This window comes from Phocoena sinus, chromosome 15, assembly GCF_008692025.1.
Source record: "Phocoena sinus isolate mPhoSin1 chromosome 15, mPhoSin1.pri, whole genome shotgun sequence".
Taxonomy (NCBI): domain Eukaryota; kingdom Metazoa; phylum Chordata; class Mammalia; order Artiodactyla; family Phocoenidae; genus Phocoena; species Phocoena sinus.
In genome coordinates this window covers 65,921,935-65,943,730 of record NC_045777.1, presented here as the reverse complement: position 1 = coordinate 65,943,730, position 21,796 = coordinate 65,921,935, and the positions used below count along the sequence as shown (strand labels likewise).

Here is a 21,796-nt window from a genome sequence, read left to right as displayed (position 1 = left end):
AAACCCTAAAACTAAAAGCAAATTGAAACAAATGAACCCAACTGTATTCTAAATGCATAAGAGCTAATCTGAAGGGGAGGAAAAAAGGAATCCAAGTAACTTATAAAGGGAGATACAAAGATGAAATGAGGAAAAGCAATGAAGAATCCTGTGCAAGGGCTGAAATTAGAGGTACTGGTATAGACACTTGATTTCTTAAATATTTATTTCTGTGTACATACAAATTTGTGTGTGTGTGTGCGCATATCCTACCTACATGCATATATTTCCTAACTGTCTGCTTTGAGGGTCTAGAAGCAAAGACATCCCAGTAAAAATATGCACACCCAGCATCCAGATCTTGGTTTCTAATACCAAGATGAACCTGACTTTCTTATTGTGCCAGTAGGAAGAAAATGCTCAAAAAAAATTATGGGTGCATGTCACAAGAACAGAGGGGCCAGCTTGAAGGGGCTACTGCTTACCAAATCTGAGAAATGTGTAAACCAAAACAATCTAGTACAATTATAAATTATAAACCACTGAAATAAACAGGAATCCGTGAGTCCACATGGAATGAATGAACAAATAAGGTAAAGGGAGGACTCTCGCTCATAGAATACTGAGTAACAACTAGTTAATATGGAGGAAATATATAGAGTTGGAAAACCATCATTGTACAATAAAAAGTGGCTCACAGTAAAAACTGGTTCAGATAAGAATCATCAGTTTTTGCTAAATATAAGAGGAGGTGGGGATTTTGATGAAAAGCAGGATATTTGCTGTTCTTAAAGTGTATCCTCACATATTATTCAAAGCAAGGGGAAAAAACAGTAACTCTACAGTGGAGAAACTGGACAACACCTTGTTAAGGTCATCAAAATAAACAGAAGAGAGGGACAGACGGACAACATATGCCTCTTGTTGTGGCATAACCTGAATCTAATCATGAGGAAACCCAAAATGAAATTACCAATGTCATGAGACAAAGAAAGATTGAGGAATGGTTCCAGACTAAAGGAAACTAAAAACTGAAATGTCATATAGACATAGGAAGAGCGAGCAAGAAAGTGTAAAAAGTGCAGGAGCAACCCAGACACACACAAATAATAAAGCAAATGAGGCAGAGTATTAACAGAGATGAATCTAGATAGAAGGTATATACAGATATTCCACCATTCATGCAAGTTTCCTGTAAGTTTGAAATTATTTCCAAATAAAATGCTTAAAAAAAATTACAGAGCCTCTGAACAAGATGACATAAGTCCATGCTTTGATGCATCCCTTCTGCTATACACATATAGCAATGATAGGTAAAATATATATAAAAAAAAAGATAGGTAAAATATAAAATATATATATATAGAGAGAGAGAGAGAAGAAAACCAAAAAGATATAGTCAGGCTAAAAACCAAGATAAACATCTCCATGAACCAGAAAAAAGAATAGAAATTCAAAGTGGTGTGCAAGGCCAAAGCCACAGGCCTGCTGGAATCTGGAAACAGACACTGGCAGCTGACAGTTCTGCTCCTATGGGGTAATTGAGACTAAAAGTGCTCCACACAAAATTTGAGATAGAAGCCAGACTGGCTAATGGTAGCTAAAGTTGCTGATGAAAAAAAGCTTGATACTTGCATGGGTTGCAAAGGGTTACATTACCCTCTACTCTGAATGCAACCTTCAAAGAGATACTGGGTCACTCACCTCTTTATTTGAAAAGCACTTAATAGTTTGACAGTTTTTGGAAGAAGAAAGTTCGGTAGCATCTGCCTCCCGAGTCAAGAAAAGCAGCTTCTGGCCCACTGAGTCCAAGCATTCTAAAACACTGTACAGAAGGAGAAGAGATCAAGGTAGGAACAACAGTTTTCCCTAACCCAAGAATTACTTCTCTATACTTGCACTGTCTAACCTGGTAGCCATTAGCAACGTGTGGTTATTTAAATTAAAATAAAATAAAATAAAAATTCAGTTCCTTAATTGCACTAGTCACATTACTATAAGGTCCACATGTATGGACCTTTTTGGACAGCACAGATATAGAACATTTCCACCATTACAGAAATCATATTGAACATTGTTGTTCTACATTTAGGGAGAGGAAGGATAAACAAAAAATATACTCAAAACTCTTTACCAAAATTTAGGCTAGATTCTAAGGATCTGAAACATTTACTATGGTATAGAGACAAACCTCTTCTGAGTCTGTTTTTTGTTTGTCTTTTTCCCAGTCTGGGCAATACATCAAGGCTATAGCCGACTCTTCTAATCAAAATACTCACTAGTCTATCATCTCCCCTAATGCCACTTAGTTCAATGTATTTCAACGTCTTACTTTTTTTGTAAAGTAAGTTATTTTAAGACCAATCAATAGATTCAGAAAATTAGAAAAACAGATGCTATTTAGGGCAGTACGTGGTATTTTTCCATCCATGGTTTTTCTAATGGAAGAATGTTACTCATATTATTGGTAAATATTTCTCAATAGACTCAAAAGAGGAAAAAAATATTCCAGGTTTTGTTGTTAAATAAGAAACCAGATACTCCATTTGTCTTTGCGACTATTTAGAACTGAAAAATATTACCTTGTGTTTAGCTGCTGAACTACTTCTGCTGTATTCCTCGGCTCTAGGCCTGCTGCTTCTAGTTCTTGGTGACTAGCTACTGCCTCCAGATTTAGTTCTGCAATCTGAAGGAAAATAAAGTGGTAAAATCATTTAATATCTTGCAAAGTATTTGAGGCTAAAAAAAAAAAGAAACCAAACAAACAAAAAAACACCCAAACCCCCCAAAAATCCAAGAAAAACCCACTCAAGTGGTGTGCTCTGTTTCTGTAGACAGTGACTTTGCTGTTGCCACAGTCCCAGGCTGGGTTCAATAGTTACCAGATGGTTTCTGGCTGCTTAGCCAAGAATGGCAATCTGTTACCAGCTGATGATGTTGTGACATGAATATGGGAAAGGGCCAAGTAGGGCTAAGTGAAAAGCAATGGCAATTTTGGCTCATGATTCATTCCAAAGTCACTTAAAACTTACTTCTCTGCAAACATGCAACTTTTGGAAATTATAAAAGAATGGCTTTCATGGCAATATGAAAAAAAGACTTTATTGGACTAACACAAAATCATGAAAAGTATTCTAGTTTATTCTCTTTCCATAAAGTGGGAGCCCATTTGGGAGTTCTGATGTGTAGAGATACAGATATTTTTTTTACTTAGAATCATTTTAGATTTGCAGAAAAACTACAAAGACAGTACAGAGTTCCCACATATATCCAACTGCCATTTTCAACTATTATTACTTATCTTAATTATATGGTGTATTTGACACAATTAATGAACCACTATTGATATGTTATTTTTTTTCTTTTTAAAATTTTTTATTGGAGTATAGTTGATTTACAATGTTGTGTTAGTTTCTGCTGTACAGCAAAGCGAATCAGTTATACATATATCCACTCTTCTTTAGATTCTTTTCTGGAATCTTATTATTAACTAAAGTCCATCCTTAATTCAGATTTCCTGAGATTTTACTCAAGTGAGATGCAATTTTTCCTGGAAATCAAGTGGCAGCATAACAAAATGCAACTGTTCTCAAAGTGTGGCTTGAGAACTCCTAGGGGTTCCAGAGACCCTTTCAGGGGGAAGTTTACAAGGTCCTGTCTTCTCCAACTATATAACACAACAGATTGGACGTAAAAGCAGATATGAGAGAGTCACTAGTCTCCTTAATAGGAGCTTAGTAGCTAGACATTAAAGAGATTTGCAAAATATGTAAAACAATGACACTCTTCCCATTAATTTTTTTGAAAATGCTTTTTTCCATAAAAATACATTTTTTATGTTAACATGTAATGATTTTTAAAAATATTTTCAACAAATTAGTAAATATAATTTTTATCATATGTAATTTCTAATATGGTAAATGTTGATAGATATGACCCACAAAAACAAAAGCTCTTTGAGGATAAATGGGTCCTGAGACCAAGTTTTTAGAACCTCAGTGTAGTGGTTTAGAGCAGGGGTTGGCATATTACAGTCATTGGATGAAGTCCAGCCCAATGTCAGCTTTTTGTAAATAAAGTTTTACTGGCACACAGCTGTGTCCTTTTACTGACATACTGTTATAGCTGCTTTTGCACTACCAAGCAAGTTGAGTAGCTGTGATAGAGACAGTATGGTCTGTAGAGCCTAAAATATTTACTGTTTGGCCTTTACAGAAAAGGTTTGCTAATTCCTCATGTAGATCAAAGACAGGCTTTAGCATCTGACAGACCCTGGTCTGAATCCTGGTTCTGCCTCTAACTGTAGGACCCTCAATAAGTTATTAACCTTTCAAAACCTCTGAACGATCATATATAATAATATCAATAGTTAACTTATAGAGTTGCTATAAGGATAAGATAATGTATATAAAGCATTTTAGAATAGTACACTTCGTAAGATCTCAGTGAATGTTGGCCATTACTCAAGCCGCATAAGATATTTTACAATGTCTTTCTATCACCATGACACAAAATACTATTCTGGCTTTTTATTATTCTATATGGACTACCATTTATTTCATAATGGGGTCATGCTAGAAAATATCACACAATGGGACAATCTAATAGGTTAGAATGTGTTATAACACAGTCTGTCAGAAACTACATCCTCTTCAATGCCTCCTTTATGTGCTGTTTTAATCCAGGCCCACTGAACTGCTTTTGAAACAATGATATGCTACTCACACCCCAAGAGAGCAAAAATCTATCTAGATTTTTATAATTATCACAGTTATTAGCATCAGCTACAATGAATTAAAAGTGGCATGTGGGATCTTTACTTCCTCAACCAGGGATCAAACCCGTGCGCCCTGCAGTGGAAGTACAGAGTCTTCACCACCGGACCACCAGGGAAGTCCCTCAGCTACAATGATTAACACCACATTATGGTGCTTAATATATTCACGGCACTGTGCTAAGAGCTTTATACTACATAATATCTCATTTACCCTCACCAATATCCCAGAGAAGTGTGCTACCATTTTACAGATCTGGAAACTAAAGTTGCTCAGAGAAATTGCCCTAGATATCATATAGCCAGACCTATTTAAAAACAAGGAAGTCCAACTTCAGAGACTACGTATTTAACCACTACATGATGCTAGTGATACAGGTCTTAATTTCAAATACATGTTCACCTTGAATTACACTGCCATTTTTGTAAAGAAAGGTTAACAGCAGGATATAGTGGTCTGTGACTCTGTTCTAGTCTCATAATTTTAAGGAAAGCAAAGGTACTAACCTTCTTTGGGCCATATTTGAGGAAATACCGAGCCAATTCAAGGGTTGTTCTAGCATCTTCTGTGGCATCATGACCAAACCTATCTGGACACTGTATATCCTTCCTGGAAAGTCAAGGTAAAATTGACATAACTGGGAGCATGTTTAATGATAGAGTCTTTCATACCAAATATTCTGGCTACATGTAGAATTTCAGCATTCTAGTAATTAGATTTGAGTCACAATCAACATTCCTTTATTACTTAGTGCCAGGACCTGAGAGGTACTGAGGGTACAGAATGATCAGGAATGGCTTTGTTTACAGCAAGCATATCATCAAAGGCTACTCAATAAAAAGTCTCTGGTCCACTCCCCAACCAACCCCTTGTCTCATTTCTTAGATGTAGCTGTTGTTTTAAAGTTACCTTCCAGAAATTTTCTATTATATACAAGTGTCTATTATATATTTAAAAATCCTTTGTTTTTTAAGATCTTAAAAAATACGTATGTTTATGTCTATAGATATATCTAAATCTAATCTACATCAATCAATATCTCAGTATCTACGCATCTTGTTCTGCATCTCCATTTTGTTCTCAGTAGCATCTTAGAGGTCCCCTTATTAGCACATAAAGATCTAACAAAGTATTAGTCATGCAGATAACCATAATTTATTTAACTAGTCCTGTAGAATATCTGAATTCTTTTGGCCTATTTTAAAATCATACTATAATGAATATCTTTGTACAATATGTGTTTGTACATGATACATTCAATATAGGAACGTTGTTTTGAAATTTTGGGTAACTTTTCTGCCTCTTCTCTGTCCAGTTCTATCCATCAACCTTCAGCTATGAATGCAACTCCTTTTTGTATTCCCACAGTTTTTTCATTTCTGAGTCATACTTCTCTCTGAAGTTAGGATCTCAGAATCCATAATAATGTTTATAAACTAAGAAGGAAAGGAGAGAGGCTGAACGTTCCAATATGCATTAAATAAGACACAATATTCTAACTTACGTCCAGTCTATCAGGACAATACTATAATATGCAAACAAACCTACCCCAAAATAACTTTGGCTAAGAACTTGAGCTTAAATCTTCTGCCCTGCTCTCTGACATAAAGCAATGATGTATCAATAACATATGGATGTATCATCTGAGAAGGAAAGAGAATAGAATGAGTAGCATCCTATGCTAAAGGAAAAAACAGGTGGGTTAGGGGACAGAAGGCTTTAGATCTGAGATTAGTGAAACAGGCACATATGCTAGATAAACTAAGTCCTAAATCAGATACTCACTTTCAGTGCTCTGAGATCTAAGTCTAAGGAGTGGCCCACTAACACAGCGTTGGGAGGAAGCAGTGCTTTTAACTGTCTCTGTACATCTTTGAGTTTGGTTGTCACTGGGTTAAGAATCTTCTTTGTGATTCCTGAGAAACTTTCAATAAAAAAAGAGAAATGGACAGACCAGGATATTAATAAGCTTTCCTCCCCAGAAAGTCATTTCAAAAAGAATATTTTAAAAAAAAAAAAATTAATAAATGCTCAGTGTAACAAGGTTGAAAATCAAATAACAAAGAAATTAAAAACTGCTGGGCTTCCCTGGTGGCACAGTGGTTGAGAGTCCGCCTGCCGATGCAGGGGACACGGGTTCGTGCCCTGGTCCGGGAAGATCCCACATGCCGTGGAGCGGCTGGGCCCGTGAGCCATGGCCGTTGAGCCTGCATGTCCGTAGCCTGTGCTCCGCAACGGGAGAGGCCACAACAGTGAGAGGCCCACATACCGCAAAAAATAAATAAATAAATAAATAAAAATAACCTGCCCATAATCCCACCACCAGAGATCATTTTTTACACTTTAGTAAATATTGTATCATATTTCTTGATACATATGTATTCATATATATGTTTCATTTTTATAATCATGGGAATTCCCTGGCAGTCCAGTGGTTAGGACTCCATGCTTTCACTGCCATGGGCCTGGGTTCAATCCCTGGTCAGGAAACTAAGATCCCGCAAGCCACATGGTATGGCCCAAAAAAAAGGAATCATAATGCCTATGCTACTTTATAATATGATCATAACATGTGCTATATATCATGAACAAGTTTTCACATCAATAAATCTATTTCAGCACATCATTTTAAATGGTTAGTACTCCATTAGATGAATATAACATTCTAACCAACCCCCTACTTTCATTCATATTCCCATGTTTCTGCAATAGTATGACAAATACCCTTATACATACATCTTTGTCACATATGACTGTTCCTTAAAAATACTGTCTAATTGTCATGTCGGCCAACAGCAGTCTTTATCACCATCATGGCCTCTCTGTGCCTAAGTAAGCATGAATTGCTAGGTCCAACTACAATGGGCAGCAACGGTAATGTTTCACTGGCTTTTCTTTGCCTAATCACTGTAGTGTGTACGTTCTGAAATTACTTGCTAATCTTTGGAAAGACAGAGAAAATTTTTTGAGCTTCAAATTTCTGTTGTGGAAACACTTAGTTTTGTTTTGGTCTCTGAGGTCAAGGCAGATTAAGCTCTAAAATCATCTGACTGCCAGAAGATGATTTACAGATTTTTCAGATGGTGTCTCATCAGACAGCAAAGCTGTTTGGCAGTTGCTAGATAACGATTACAACTGTCAGATTCTATGACAAGGAAGATAATATTCTGGTGACCTAGGTCACAGGAAGATTAGAGAGCAAGAAAGGTAAGAGCATTATACACCGACATTGTGTAATTTCAGTATTAAAATTTCTAGTTGTGGCACCCCAGCCTTTTCTTTGATAATAAATAAGTAGAGAATACCTAACTAAACAGAAGCTACAGGCTATTCCTGTTAAGTCTCATTCCGCTCTAGCGAGCTGGAGGCAGGGTGAAAAATACCTGGTGAGGTAGTCCACAATCTTGTTGTCAGGTTTAACAAGTTCATCCATAACACAGCAGCCTCCTTCAGCAACCAGTGAGATGCGTGTTAGTTCTCGCCCCTTGGATGTCAGGCACTGAAAGACCAGGATGTAGATAGGCTGCTAACCTGTGGAAACTCTTGCTTCCTCTCATTATTCAAGACTACATCAACTGCCATCTACTCTGCGACAATGGCACAGCCTTTTGCTGACTAGAGAATCCAATATGAATGAAATTAAAGCTAAGCAGGCTGCTGAACATTATACTTAAAGTAACCAACACAGTACAATTTCTCTGGGAAGGATGTGCCTGAGAGGGACAGAAATAATAACATCAATTATAATTGTACTATTTACTGTGTACTACAACCCAGTATTATGCTAAGTACCAAAAAAATAATTTTTATTAGCACACTCTATTATCTAATGCAATACTAAGCATTTTATATACCACCTCATAATAACCCCATGAAGTAGCCCCTAATATTATCCCTGCTTCACAGAAGGAGAATTAGGGAATCTGTCCAAGGTGACAGGCAAGGCCAGGATACAGACCCTGATACGACAGACTCCAAATCCTTAGCTCTTAGCCACTCTGTTCAGTGTTGAGAAACTGTTACTTGAGTACTAAGTGAGAGGGGATACACTGCCTCTGAAAGGAGACTTACTGATTAGACAAAGTAAAACACAAGGGGAGCTTAAGCAGGAAAATCCTACTTCTGATCTTAAATGCGTAAAACTAAGCCAAACCAATGGTAATTCAGGCAAAGTCTTCAAGGCAATAACAACAAAACACTTGTTCAAAAGAGAGAAGCAATCAACTTCTAGTAATATTCAAAAATTAGATTAAATATATCAACTAGTTAGAAAACTTATGTGATATTTATTTCTCATCCTGGAGCAAAGATCCAATTTTTCTAAAATGTGATTAAATGGGTCTACTTTCAGTTATTTAAATTGAATACTAGAACTGAACGCACTCAAGAAAACTAGACCCTAGTTTGCAACACTCCAGCTGAAAAATCAAAAGTAGTACTTACCATTTCACAGTCAAGCCCAAAAAGAGGACTGTTGTTGGTTATAGAACCACAACATTTTGTAGGCACAAAGTTTTCACAGTCAGGAAAACCTAGGAGGAAAAGGAATAAAATATTTGCCTTTAGAACTAGAAATGGTAAAAATTACTCCTGTATTTATCCAGGGGAAACTGAGTTACCACATTTGTGGGGACCTTCTCTATGTTAGACACTTGAAATATAAAATTAAATAAGACAATTTCTGTCCTTAATTTTTTCTCCATCTACTCATTTTTACATTTTGGGAGAATAATGTAGGCTGCTGTTATTGGAGATACTAGGGCCTAGACTTCCTTGCAGTTACCAAGTAACAATTTTTTCCTCCTTATTAGAAATTATAATTAAATTGTGGCTAAATCCAAAGTCACTGGACCTTTCCCATGTAGGCACTAAGGAAGGATGAATAAAGTATGCAAATGACTGCATGTGGCATCTTTCTTTCCTAAATAAAACAAGAAAAAGTAGGAATGAGATTCCACCATAGCAGAGATCTAAAAGGATTTCATGGTAGGCAGAATGTTTAACATTCACCACATGCACTCTTGTACTCAACTCTACCCTTAAAATTTCTCCAAGATCTCTCTTTAGAAACGTGCCTCATTTTCTGGAATCATAGCCTGAAAATTCCCTACAGAGGCTCAGATATAGGCTTAAGGTATCCCTTCCATTGTGTACCCTAAGTCAGTAACCAGGCACATTCAGTTCAGAGGCCCAAAAGTGTCTGAATCATTGAAGATTCCTACCTTCAGACAGAGGCTGAAACAGTAAAGGTAATACCTAGATCTTATTTGACAAAAAACTAAGGGAAGTATGAAAAGCTTTGACCAGTTTCTATGTCACAGTACCCTGAAATTTCCAACTGATTACAATTAAAAGAACCAAAATACAGTCTAGACCATAAAGGAGTACCCCCAAATCCTGGAGACATTATACTTGCTGCCCTCCTTATCTATATTATTAGTACCAATAATAACAAAGCACTATGTGCCCCATGCTAAGCTCGTTTTGTACATTAACTCAATTAATCCTCATGGCAATACCATGATATATGAACTATTAACTCCCCAAAGGCAGTCCAATTAAGAAACAAAGGATCTGAAAAAATATACAAATGGCCAATAAGCATATAAAAAGATGCTCAATATCATCAGCCATCAGAGAAATGCAAACGAAAATCACAATGAGATACTACTTCACACACACTAGGATGGGTATAATCAAAAAGGCAGAGCATAGCAAGTGTTGGTAAGGATGTACAGAAATTGGAACCCTTATACATTGCTGGAGGGAATGTAAAATGGTGCACCTGCTTTGTAAGACAGTCTGATAGTTCCTTAAAGGTTAAACATAGAGTTACTATAGGATCTAGCAGTTCTACTCCTAGGTATATACTCAAGAAAAATGAAAACATATGTCCACACAAAAACTTGTATCTGAATATTCAAAGTAGCATTATTCATAACATCCCCGAGGTGGAAACAACCCAAATGTCATCAACTGATGACTGGATAAATAAAATGTATAACCATACATGGAATATATTAGAATGAAAATAAATGAAGTAATTATACATGCTACAACACAGATGACCCTTGAAAATTTGATGCTAAGTGAAAGAAGCCAGTTACAAAAGACCACATATTGTATGATTCCATTTATATTCACAATAGGTAAATCTATTAACAGAAAGTAATTAGTAGTTGCCTAGGGCTAAAGGGCACTGGGGGGAAACGATAGTACAGGGTTTCTTTTGGGGTGATGAACATGTTCTAAATTGATTGTAGTGATGGTTGAAAAACTCTGTAAACATACTAGAAACTACTGAAATTGTATACTTTAAATGGATGAACTGAATGGTAGGTTAATCATAACTCAATAGGGCTTTTTTTTTTAAGGAATTTTAACATGACTGCTGTGATTAAGAGGTAATAAATCAAAGGATTTTTATTAAATTCTTGCTACATAACAGACCAAGGCTCTGAGCCTAGACTTGTCCTATTTATTAAAGAAAATGGGGGTGGGATGGGTAGGAGGAGGATTAGAAGTATCAGAGAAGTGTTAAAGTTTTAAAGACATATTGACTTCTTTTCAATATACTAAGGAATGAAAGAAAAATGAAAAAGGAATAATTTTCCCACAATATTTAAGGTCATGTTCACGTACTACCTAAAATCAATAATGGTACACATCCTACACTTTAGGAAACATTGCACTGAAAGTATTTCCTCTTTAGTAGAAGATGGAATAAATCACTTGGAAAGCAGCCCATAAAAATGAACTTTCAACAGTAATATTTTTAAATAAACTGATAGATATTCTTCCATTGTTACCAACATCAGGTTAAATCTAAACAAACCTTGTAACGGAAAGTGATATGTTTTCATTTCCTCCTTTGTGAGAAGGCATCTGGTCAAGCTTACTTTCTCAGAGCCATACTTTTTAACGATGGGGTCATTCTGCAGGTTGATGCTGACTTCTGAGCTGGAAGAAGGTAAAGACCCTGAAACAAGGACAATCGTACATATGTTAGAATCTGTGTTTAACAGCCCTCAGAGGACATGTCCTTTTAATGTTGTATAGGGTAAGCATGATGAAGATCAAAAGATTTTTAAGACCCAGCCCCAACTTTAAAGGAGCTTGCACTCTCATACACTTATAAAGAACACAAAGAGAAAATAAGTCTCAAATGGGTTATAATAATAAAAGCTATAAAAGGGAAAGGGAGAATATACTGGCTGAGATGGTTAGAGATGGTTCAAGAGAAGAAAAGATTAGCTAAGTCTTAAAGAAAAGGCAGAATTCAGATATTTGGTGTATTAGACCAGTCCGTTACAGTGTCTGCCACTCCTAATAGCCCATTCTAGCTAAATCTACTGCAACCCTAACCACCTGCTCAAGCACCAGCAGGGGTGCTGGTTCTTTAAGTAGGGCTGGTTACTGACTGGATTAAGAGTGGGGACTTGGCTAAAGAGGGAGCTATCTATAAACTGACCAGTGACTTGATATTCCTTGTCAAGACATGCTCAAAAGGGACAAGGGAAATTAGCTAAGCTGATCAGATTGCTTGCTTCCAGAACTGAACTAGGAAATAAAGAGAACACACCAGTTAGAACAGAAAACAAAGAAGCTAAGATGCCATGAAAGGGATGGAGAACAGCTCTTCACCAGAGGCATTTAGATTCTTGATGACTTTCTAGTCCACATGTCCTTCAAATAATACCCTCTCACTTAAGGTGGCCTCAGTGAGTGCCTGGTCCTTGCAACCAAAAATGCCAAAGAATCAGAAGTAAGGAAAGAGGGCATCCCAGGTAAGATAGAAATGTACAAAGCAAACTTGGTATGGTAGTGACTAGACCAGTTGGGGAGAAAAAAAGAGTCTTTGTAGAAGGGCAGTGTAAGAAACAAGGTTGAAAGAGGAGGATAAAAGTGAATTGTAGACCACTGCGAATGCCAGGCTCAAAAGTTTGAATTTTAGTCCATCATTTCATATATAAGGTGGATCAACAGAAAGTTCCTGAGAAGGGAAGTGGCATAACCAAACAGTACTTTAAGAAAGATCAACCTCAAAGATATATGGAAAATGAAGTAGAGAGAGAAATGAGAAATGACTTTGCAATAATTCTGGCAAAAAAAAAAGAGTCTGAATTAAGATGATGGAGGGAGGAAAAAGGTTATAAGAAAGAAACATTACACAAGAAAAACTGGTAGAGGGACTTCCCTGTTGGCTCCCAATGCAGGGGGCGTGGGTTAAGACTGCACTCCCAATGTAGGGGGCCTGGGTTCGATCCCTGGTCAGGGAACTAGATCCCACATGCATGCCTCAACTAAGAGTTCTCATGCCACAACTAAGGAGCTCCCAAGCCACAACTAAAGGAGCCCACCTGCCACAACTAAGGAGCCCACAAACCGCAACTAAGACCCAGCGCAAACAAATAAATAAATATTCTTTTAAAAAAAAGGAAAAACTGGTAGAGCATAGTGACAGAGTAATTCAGTTCAGTCAACAAAATATTTACTGAGTACTTATTATATGCCTGGTATTGCTCTAGCCAGTAGATTCCCCAATGAACAAAATCAACAAAATTCTCTTAAATTCTAGGTGATCTTAAATTCTAGTTGGGAAGATGGACAATAAACAAACAAATACATAATATAGCAGGTGAGGATAAGGACTATGGAGAAAAGTAAAGGAGAAAAAGGAGGAAAGGGAGTGCTGGGGCAGGAAAAGGGTTAATGTCATATATTTTATAACCAGGGAAGGTCTCTCTGATAAAGTAACATTTGAATAGATTCTTAATAGCAAAGGGAATGAGCCATGAAGATTGGGTATGGGGATCCAAAAGAAAAGTAATTCTAAAATTCAATACTGGTGGCTTAGAGAAAAACAGTACCAACAGAAAAGGGGATTTGAAGTTGGGAGTCTGTTATTTAGGGATGAGAAAAATGCTTTTATATATGCTATGATTGAGGGTACAGTGGAGTATCCAGGTAGCAACATCCAGCAGGCAGTTGAAAATGCAGGCCTGGAGTTAGGGATATCAAACCTAAAGACAGAGGAGTTATCCACAGAAGAGTGATGGATAAACTGGGGAAGAACAGATGAATATTTCAAAAGAGAACTGAAGAAAGATCAAAGTGTATGGACTATATCTTGGGGACTTCGATATTTATTTAGGTTGGGAAAATGAAGCAAAATCCTTAGGAGGACAGAGAAGTAGCTATAACCCTCTAGCTCCTCAATGCTTACAGGATAAAATCCAAAGTCCTTAGCATGGCATTTACAGCCTGCAAGACAAAACTTTAACCTACCTCTAAGCCTCATCTCTCACCACTACCCGCCCTCTTATTCCATCTCCACCCCCTAATCATCCTCAACAATCTATATTCTTCAGTCACATCAATTTCTTTTTTCTGATTACATCCTTTCTTTTACAGCTCAATGTCTTTACCTGAGTTTTGAATCTCATAATGACTACTCTGTGATTCACTCAAAGATGTTTAAAATACAGTGGATGTCAAATTAAACAAAGCTGCAGGTCCGATATGGACATCTATTAGAAGGAAAGGGGAACAATGGAAAGGTAGGAAGTTAGAAGCTTTTGAGACAGAAGATAACAGGAAACACAGTCATGGAGGATATGGAAAGGAATCACTAGTTATTCCTCACCACTTTTTCATGTCCCCTCAGTGCAACTATTCAATAATTTAATTATTTCTGAACAAACATACAAAAAGCATTATTGAACAATACAATACTTACCTTACTATGTGCAATGAACTGTTAAGGTCTATTCCATCACTCACCTCCTCTCCTCGCAAAGGAGGTCAGCTATAACTTGCTAACAGGACACAACCCAGTTTGAAAAACACTGCTATCATGGATATTTATACTTTAGCTGGCCAGCATCCTAATCTGCCACTGTGAGTAGTATTAGTGAGTATCCCCTACATTAGTCAAAGGCAAGATCTTCCTTCTCATGTGTACACTTGTGGGTACAAAGACCCAGTGACAGTTTGAGTCCAGTGTCAGTGATATCCAGGGAGCAGACTTAGCTATCTAACCTAACCAAATGACTTCTGAGGCATGAACCCTGGTTATGTTTCCTGCTATGTAATCCGCCTTGGTACTTACCCATTTTTTCCTTAAAACACACACACACACACACACACACACACACAAAATTGCTTTTCTGTTTAAGTTACTTATAGTCATACCTTCCATTCCTTTAGGCAGATCCCCAATTATTTGTTTCTTTTGCAGCCCAGTGATATCAGCTAGGAAATCAGATGATGGGGGAGGCAAGCAGAACTTCTGAAAATACATAATAGGTTTTTATAAAAATGCTTAAAAACAGTTAAAATACTGTCAGACCTAGACTTTTATTGTCAGCTCAGTGCTATGAAAGAGCTGGACCTTAATTGTTTGTATTGTAAAATGAGGACTGTTTCCTTAAGTTGTAAAAGTGACGAAAGTGAAGCCATATTTATCCTACCACAGTTTTCTTTGCTTCTCTAATTACACACTATACAAAAGAAACAAACATTACAAAAATGTATAACTTAGAAAAGCAAAGTTCCTTATATTTTTCAAAGCACTTTCATATCTATTACTTTAGTGGATAACATGCCAGGTAGATGACACAGAAAAGCAAAGAGATTGAGAGTTCAAGTCTCAGGCTCACCTGGGCTTCAATTCCAGCTGTAAATTCCACTTACTAGCTGTAACTTGGGTGCGTTACTCAGTTTCCTTATGTATAAAATGGGAATTAAAAAGTATCTCTTGGGGCTTCCCTGGTGGCACAGTGGTTGAGAGTCCGCCTGCCGATGCAGGGGACACGGGTTTGTGTCCCGGTCCGGGAAGATCCCACATGCCGCGGAGTGGCTGGGCCCGTGAGCCATGGCTGCTGAGCCTGAGCGTCCGGAGCCTGTGCTCCGCAACGGGAGAGGCCACAACAGTGAGAGGCCCGCGTACCGCAAAAAAAATAGTATCTCTTATAGGACTATTGTAAGAATTAAAGATGATGCATCCAGTATGATTAATATAGGGCCTAGCACATAGGTAGTGTTCAATAAATGAAAGCAAAAAAAGAAAATGGAGACCCAAGGGGGTTAGGTTAGGGCTCACCAATTCAAATGCTCTCAGGGGTAAATGGATGAAACAGTCTGATAAAGAATGGAAGAGGCTATGGTAAAATGGAGAGCACATGCCCTTTCTAAAGACAGCTGCTCTTCAGGTCCAGATACTGTTTTAAGGGAAACTAATCTTGTGATGTTGTCAAGAGAAGCCAAAATATATAGGTTTTATGTAAATTTTACAATTTTTGAAAACACCAAAGCCCAAATAAAATGTGACAATATCAACTACAATCTGGGAACTAGACTGCAATCTGGGATTAAGGGTTTTGCCTAGATTACCAAAGAAAAAAATGAGAGATAAATCTAATTTCAACAATCTAATCTCAGGCATCAAGCGTAATCTTTTTAGCTTTCTACAACTTCTATTGCTTGTTCAATCAGGTTGCCAAGGAGCACAATTTGAGACATGTGCACTAATCTCTGAGTGTGAGGACCTGGCTCAGGTCCGAATACAAAGTTTTCTTAACTTACGTGTCTGAATGCCTTTCGGAGAAGCCCAAACTCCAAATAGAACCTGTAAAAGTGTAGCTGACTCATTCCCTGCAGTATAAAAACCACCACGTTGTTCAGGTGGTTTTGGTGAAAAAGCTGGCACCAGCTGTTGAAAAATAGAACCAACAAAGCTAAGACTGATACCGTCAAGTCAGTTACAGACATACAGAAGGGAAGTATGAAAAAAGCACTGAGCAACAGATATTGGAGTTTATCATCACTCACTGACTGCCTGGAAACGGAGAACAGCTATTACTGCACAGAATTCAAATAAAGATCTCTTGAGATTATTATTTATTCCATTCAAATCAAGTATAATACCAAGTGAAACACAATGCATTCAAATCCAAAATCCTATTAAGATTTGCTTTAAATTGGAACTAATTAAGCTCAGTTTACAAAGGCATATCTTCAAGATCCAAATCTGCTCTACAGTCCTTCCTAAGCCAGTAACGTGACTGGCTTCCAGAAAACCAGTTCAGATAAAGTGACAGAGCAATGATACTATCTGTTAAGGCAGAAGCGGGCTTTTGAGGTTTGTAGCCACTCCACCCCCAGACGGAAGTGTACATATGAAAATCTCTTTACTGTGTATTGGTACATACAGAAATGCAATTTTCATTAGACATTTAATAATGGCATTGAGGATATCAGAACAGTAAAATTCTCTTTGCCCTTGATTTGTAAAAGAAGAAAAAAGATTGGGATTCTTAATACATGATCATGTTATTTCAATCAGGTCTCCACTGGAGGTTATAAACAAAATACCTATAGCAGCCAGACAGATACTGCAAATAAGGGAAGCAGGCCAGGTGGGACACTGAAGTGTACATCTATAATAGGAGGCCACTATTCAGCTTCAACAAATTGTTGCCATAGGGACAGCTGCCAGAGTTTTTCGAAGTAAAAAATATGGATATAAAGGGATTCCCAATTTAAATTGTTGGCAACTTTGTAAAAAAAAAATTTAGGACATTCTGTGTGGCAAATAAAAAACGTCAGGTAGACATGGTCCTCTAGATACCAATATGAAACCTCAGGTCTATACCCACCATTTATGTTCTTCTCATACCTAGGTTTAGGAACACTGGATTTGCCCAGAACTGCATACTTCAGCAATTCACATAGCTGGCCATGAGTTATTTCACGGGTATCAGAAAGTAAAATGGTAGATAAGCAGGCTTTCTGCAAAGATAAATCAGAGTATAACAAATTATGATTATAAAGAACATCAAAAAAACACGGCAAATTTTTAAATATTCTAATTTCTATTACTTTAGCATACTCTAAACATAAGAAAGGTTCTTACTAATTAGAAATGAAGGTCTAAAACAACAACCTGTGATATGACATTATTAATAGGATATTTAATAAACACCGATACAGAACCTTAATTATAGACACTTGGTTATGTGCTAGGGATAGCAGGATGAATAAAACATGACTCATGCTCTCAAGAAGTCCATTCTACTAGGGGGAAAAATGCAGAAACAGGTAATTCCAATATAATGTGGGTGCTACTATAAAGGTAAGGGAGCAAAAGAGGCTAACTAACTGCCTTGGGGATTGGAGAGTTTTGGAGATAGCATCACTGAGATGAAAATAATGGAGTTGAACCTTGAAAATAATGAGTCAGCCAGGTAGGAGGAAACACTGTGTCTAAACACTTAGTTTGGTTTGGCTGGAGTCAAGACTGCATGTTGCAGAGCAATAGAGATATGAGAGAAAAGAGAAGTGGGAGCCAGTTCATAGATGATCAATGTGGTCTAACCTAAGGAGTCAGACTTTAAGCCTATCCTTAAAATAGCTTTGTACTTAGATATAGTTATTAAAGTAATTCATGCTTGTTTAAAAAGTCAGATAATAGAGAAGGGTAAAACAGATAAAACACAACAAATAAGTGAAAATAAGTCACCTGTATTTGTACAATTCAAGTACAAGTAATACCACTTTCATTTTGGTCTGGGAGGCAGCAGAGTAATAGTGGTTAGGAGCTCAAGCCCTGGAGTCACGCTACCTGAGTTCAAATACCAAGCTCTACCATTTTTTTTTTTTTTAATTTAATTATTTGGCTGTGTCGGGTCTTAATTGCAACATGCAGGATCTTCGTTGCAGCATGTGGGATCTTTCATTTTGGCACACGGGCTCAGCAGTTGCGGCACACAGGCTCTCTAGTGGCGGGCAGGCTCTAGAGTGCGCAGGCTCAGTAGCTGCAGTGCGTGGGCTTAGTTGACCTGCAGCATGTGGGATCTTAGTTCCTGGACCAGGTATCAAACCCACGTCCCTGCACTTGAAGGCGGATTCTTAACCACTGGACCACCAGGGAAGTCCCCCAAAGCTCTACCATCTTAAGTGCCTTAAGATGTTAAGAGCTTAGGGGCAAGTGCCTTGACCTCTCTAAGACTAAGGTCTTTTCATTTACAGAATAACTACAATTCTACCTCATGAGATTACTGGAAAGACCAATGAGGTACATTGTAAGTGCAATGTACTGAGACCAGTGTCTGACATACCCTAAGATAAGTACTTAAACACCAGGTATTATTATTATTATTATTATTGCTATTTTCCCCTGTGACTGTTTAAAGCTAATGTTGAACACTTATTATTAGTCATTTACAGTTCTGAGCACTTTATATCTATTAAATCATTTAATTCTTAAGTCTTCTCAAGTGGGCACTACTGTTATCCCCATTTTACAGATAAAGAAATGGAGGAACAGATAAGTGGCAGAACCAAGACCAGAATGCAAGCTACAGATAAAGAAATGGAGGAACAGTGGCTTCCCTGGTGGCACAGTGGTTAAGAATCCGCCTGCCAATGCAGGGGACACGGGTTCGAGCGCTGGTCCGGGAAGATCCCACGTGCCGTGGAGCAACTAAGCCCGTGCACCACAACTACTGAGCCTGCGAACCACAACTACTGAGCCCATGCACCTAGAGCCCATGCTCTGCAACAAGAGAAGCCACCATGATGAGAAGCCCACGCACCATAACAAAGAGTAGCCCCCGCTCGATGCAACTAGAGAAAGCCCGTGCGCAGCAATGAAGACCCAACGCAGCCAAAAATAAATAATAAAAAATAAAACTAGAAAAAAGAAATGGAGGAACAGATAAGTGGCAGAACCAAGACTAGAATGCAAGCTACAGATAAAGAAGTGGAGGAACAGATAAGTGGCAGAACCAAGACTAGAATGCAGGCTGCAAAGCCCAAACTCTTTTCATCTCTACTTTATACGTTTCCCAAGGGATTATACATTACATTGTTTTGTAACCAACTCCCGCCACCAAGAAAAAAAAAAAGAGAAAAAAAAAAATTGGGGCGTTCCCTAGCAGTCCAGTGGTTAGGACTAGGCGCTTTCACTGCCATGGCCCAGGTTCAATCCCTAGTCAGGGAACAGAGATCCTGCAAGCTGCGTAGCATGACCAAAAAAAAAAAATAATCTGTAAATATCTTTCCATATCTGTTAAACATAACAAAAGTCAATTTTAATAATAGTCCACTCTTTCAATTTACTTAAAACATAATTTATTTGAAAAAAATTCCCTATTGATGACACTGTTGTTGTTTTAAAAAATTATGAACAGTATTATAAGCATCCTTGTACACCTATTTTCTCAGGATAAATTCCTGGTCAAAATAAGCATGTATATCCTATATTCTGACAATATTGCTAACTCCTGAAAGAATATACCAATTTATATTTACCAAACAAAACTGTATGATATTGATAATGTATGAGTAAGGAATCTATATGGCAGTGAGTAATCATGGTTGCCAAACATGCGATGTCAGAGGCTGAGCAGAGTGAGGAGGGCATCCTATAGGGGAGAAAGCCCAGGACTAGGGGTAGGAACCCAGGATATATATGCAGGACAGTGGCCCAATGTGAAGTGTCAAAGCCTGAGCGGTATGGGGAGGGCATCCATGCAGTGGCAACTGGAGAGCAGTGAGGCTGGCATCAGATGTCAGAAATTGTTTACGGTAAGGAGGACATCAATACTGAGAGAAAAAGAGGGCTGTCACCGAATTCAAAGCCTGAAAAGGTTGCGGGTGTCCGTGTGAGAAGGATGAGGGTAGTAGCTTGTCACAGCAGCAATGAAGGCATTCAGATAGGAGAGTGACCTGGTATAAGACGCAGAATGACAAGGGCCCAAGCAGGGTAAGGAAGGTGTGAGGGTGTGGGGCAATGGCAGCAATGGGGGACTGATCAAATATATTGAAGATAATGGGAGTCAGGTTTCTCACTGTTATATAAGGAAGTTATAAATATGAAAAGGGAGAAAACTAGAATGAACCCTGTGGAATTGGATTGGAAGTAAAGATACTGATATGAATTCACAGTTTTTCAATATGTATACAGAAAAATATTTAAATGTAAGCATACGTATGTGTGTATAAACATAGGCACACATATTACCTAGCTCTCTTTTTGGGAGTAGTGACATACCAATAGCAATAAACACATCTAACACCCAGATCTTGATTTTTAAATGTCACTCTCCACTAAAGAGAACTAATCGGCAGAAGTAGCCGATTCCAGGGCTGGGGCAGGGAAAGCACAGAAGAGTCTGGAACATCTTTTTGTGCCAGAAAAATAAGGAAATGCTCAAGCATGATGGGGTCATGTTAAAGGGACACAGAAGCTAGCTTAATGGCCAAATCTGGGATATTTTGAGCAGCAAAATACAGTAATGGATTATAACTCAATGAATAAAATAGGTATCCACAAATTCATACTAATAAAAAAATGAATAAACTGCAAGTTTAATGAGGAAGCATCTTCCCACAAAACAACAGAGAAAAAGAGTAACTTTAGAGAAGTTTAGCACACACGTTCTTAATCAAGTTATCAAGGTTAACATCACCAGTAATGGGACAAATCAAACTTGTGTACAACCTGATAAAATACAAGAGAACAGAATATCACTTCTGTGATATTCCTGCCAAAGATGTATAATATGAAACTAATTAATGAGGAAACAAACAAACCTAACTTCTACAAAATAACTGGTCCAGGATTCTTCAAAGGTAGTAATGTCACAAATGTCAAAGAAAAGACTGAACAGTTGTTTGGACTGAAGGAGACATGACAACTAACTGTAACACGTGACTCTAGACTTGATCTTAATGCTAAAAAGGACATTATTAGAACAACTGGAGAAACTTGAATGGGGTCTGAGTATTAGATGGTAGCAATATATCCATGTTATTTCCTGACTTTGATGGTTGCATTTTAGTTATGTAGATTGTTTGTAGGAAATATGTGAACACTAAAATATGGGTGGGGGGGAGGCATTCTGTTAGCAACTACAGTACTTTCAAATGTTGGCTGGGGGGTAGTTTTTGATACTGTCCTTGCAAATTTTCTTTAAGTTTGTTTCAAAATAAAGTGATGAGACTGTCAACTTCCTTTGAATTTCTACCACGTTAAC

The 21,796-nt window shown here is 37.7% G+C and overlaps 1 protein-coding gene across 2 annotated transcripts in view; it reads right to left on the bottom strand.

Annotated features, from left to right (window-relative positions):
• REXO5 (RNA exonuclease 5) overlaps nucleotides 1-21,796 on the bottom strand; it is a 41,785-nt gene that overhangs the window by 18,875 nt on the left and 1,114 nt on the right. For both annotated transcript variants that reach the window (XM_032605279.1, XM_032605280.1), the window contains 11 exons: nucleotides 17,434-17,546; nucleotides 16,341-16,467; nucleotides 14,949-15,045; nucleotides 11,590-11,733; nucleotides 9,198-9,286; nucleotides 8,138-8,253; nucleotides 6,540-6,678; nucleotides 6,303-6,397; nucleotides 5,261-5,363; nucleotides 2,562-2,665; nucleotides 1,684-1,804 (listed from right to left, as the gene is read on the bottom strand). In XM_032605279.1, the coding sequence (XP_032461170.1) occupies nucleotides 1,684-1,804; nucleotides 2,562-2,665; nucleotides 5,261-5,363; nucleotides 6,303-6,397; nucleotides 6,540-6,678; nucleotides 8,138-8,253; nucleotides 9,198-9,286; nucleotides 11,590-11,733; nucleotides 14,949-15,045; nucleotides 16,341-16,467; nucleotides 17,434-17,546 (1,248 nt within the window). The remainder of the gene's footprint in view (nucleotides 1-1,683; nucleotides 1,805-2,561; nucleotides 2,666-5,260; nucleotides 5,364-6,302; nucleotides 6,398-6,539; nucleotides 6,679-8,137; nucleotides 8,254-9,197; nucleotides 9,287-11,589; nucleotides 11,734-14,948; nucleotides 15,046-16,340; nucleotides 16,468-17,433; nucleotides 17,547-21,796) is intronic.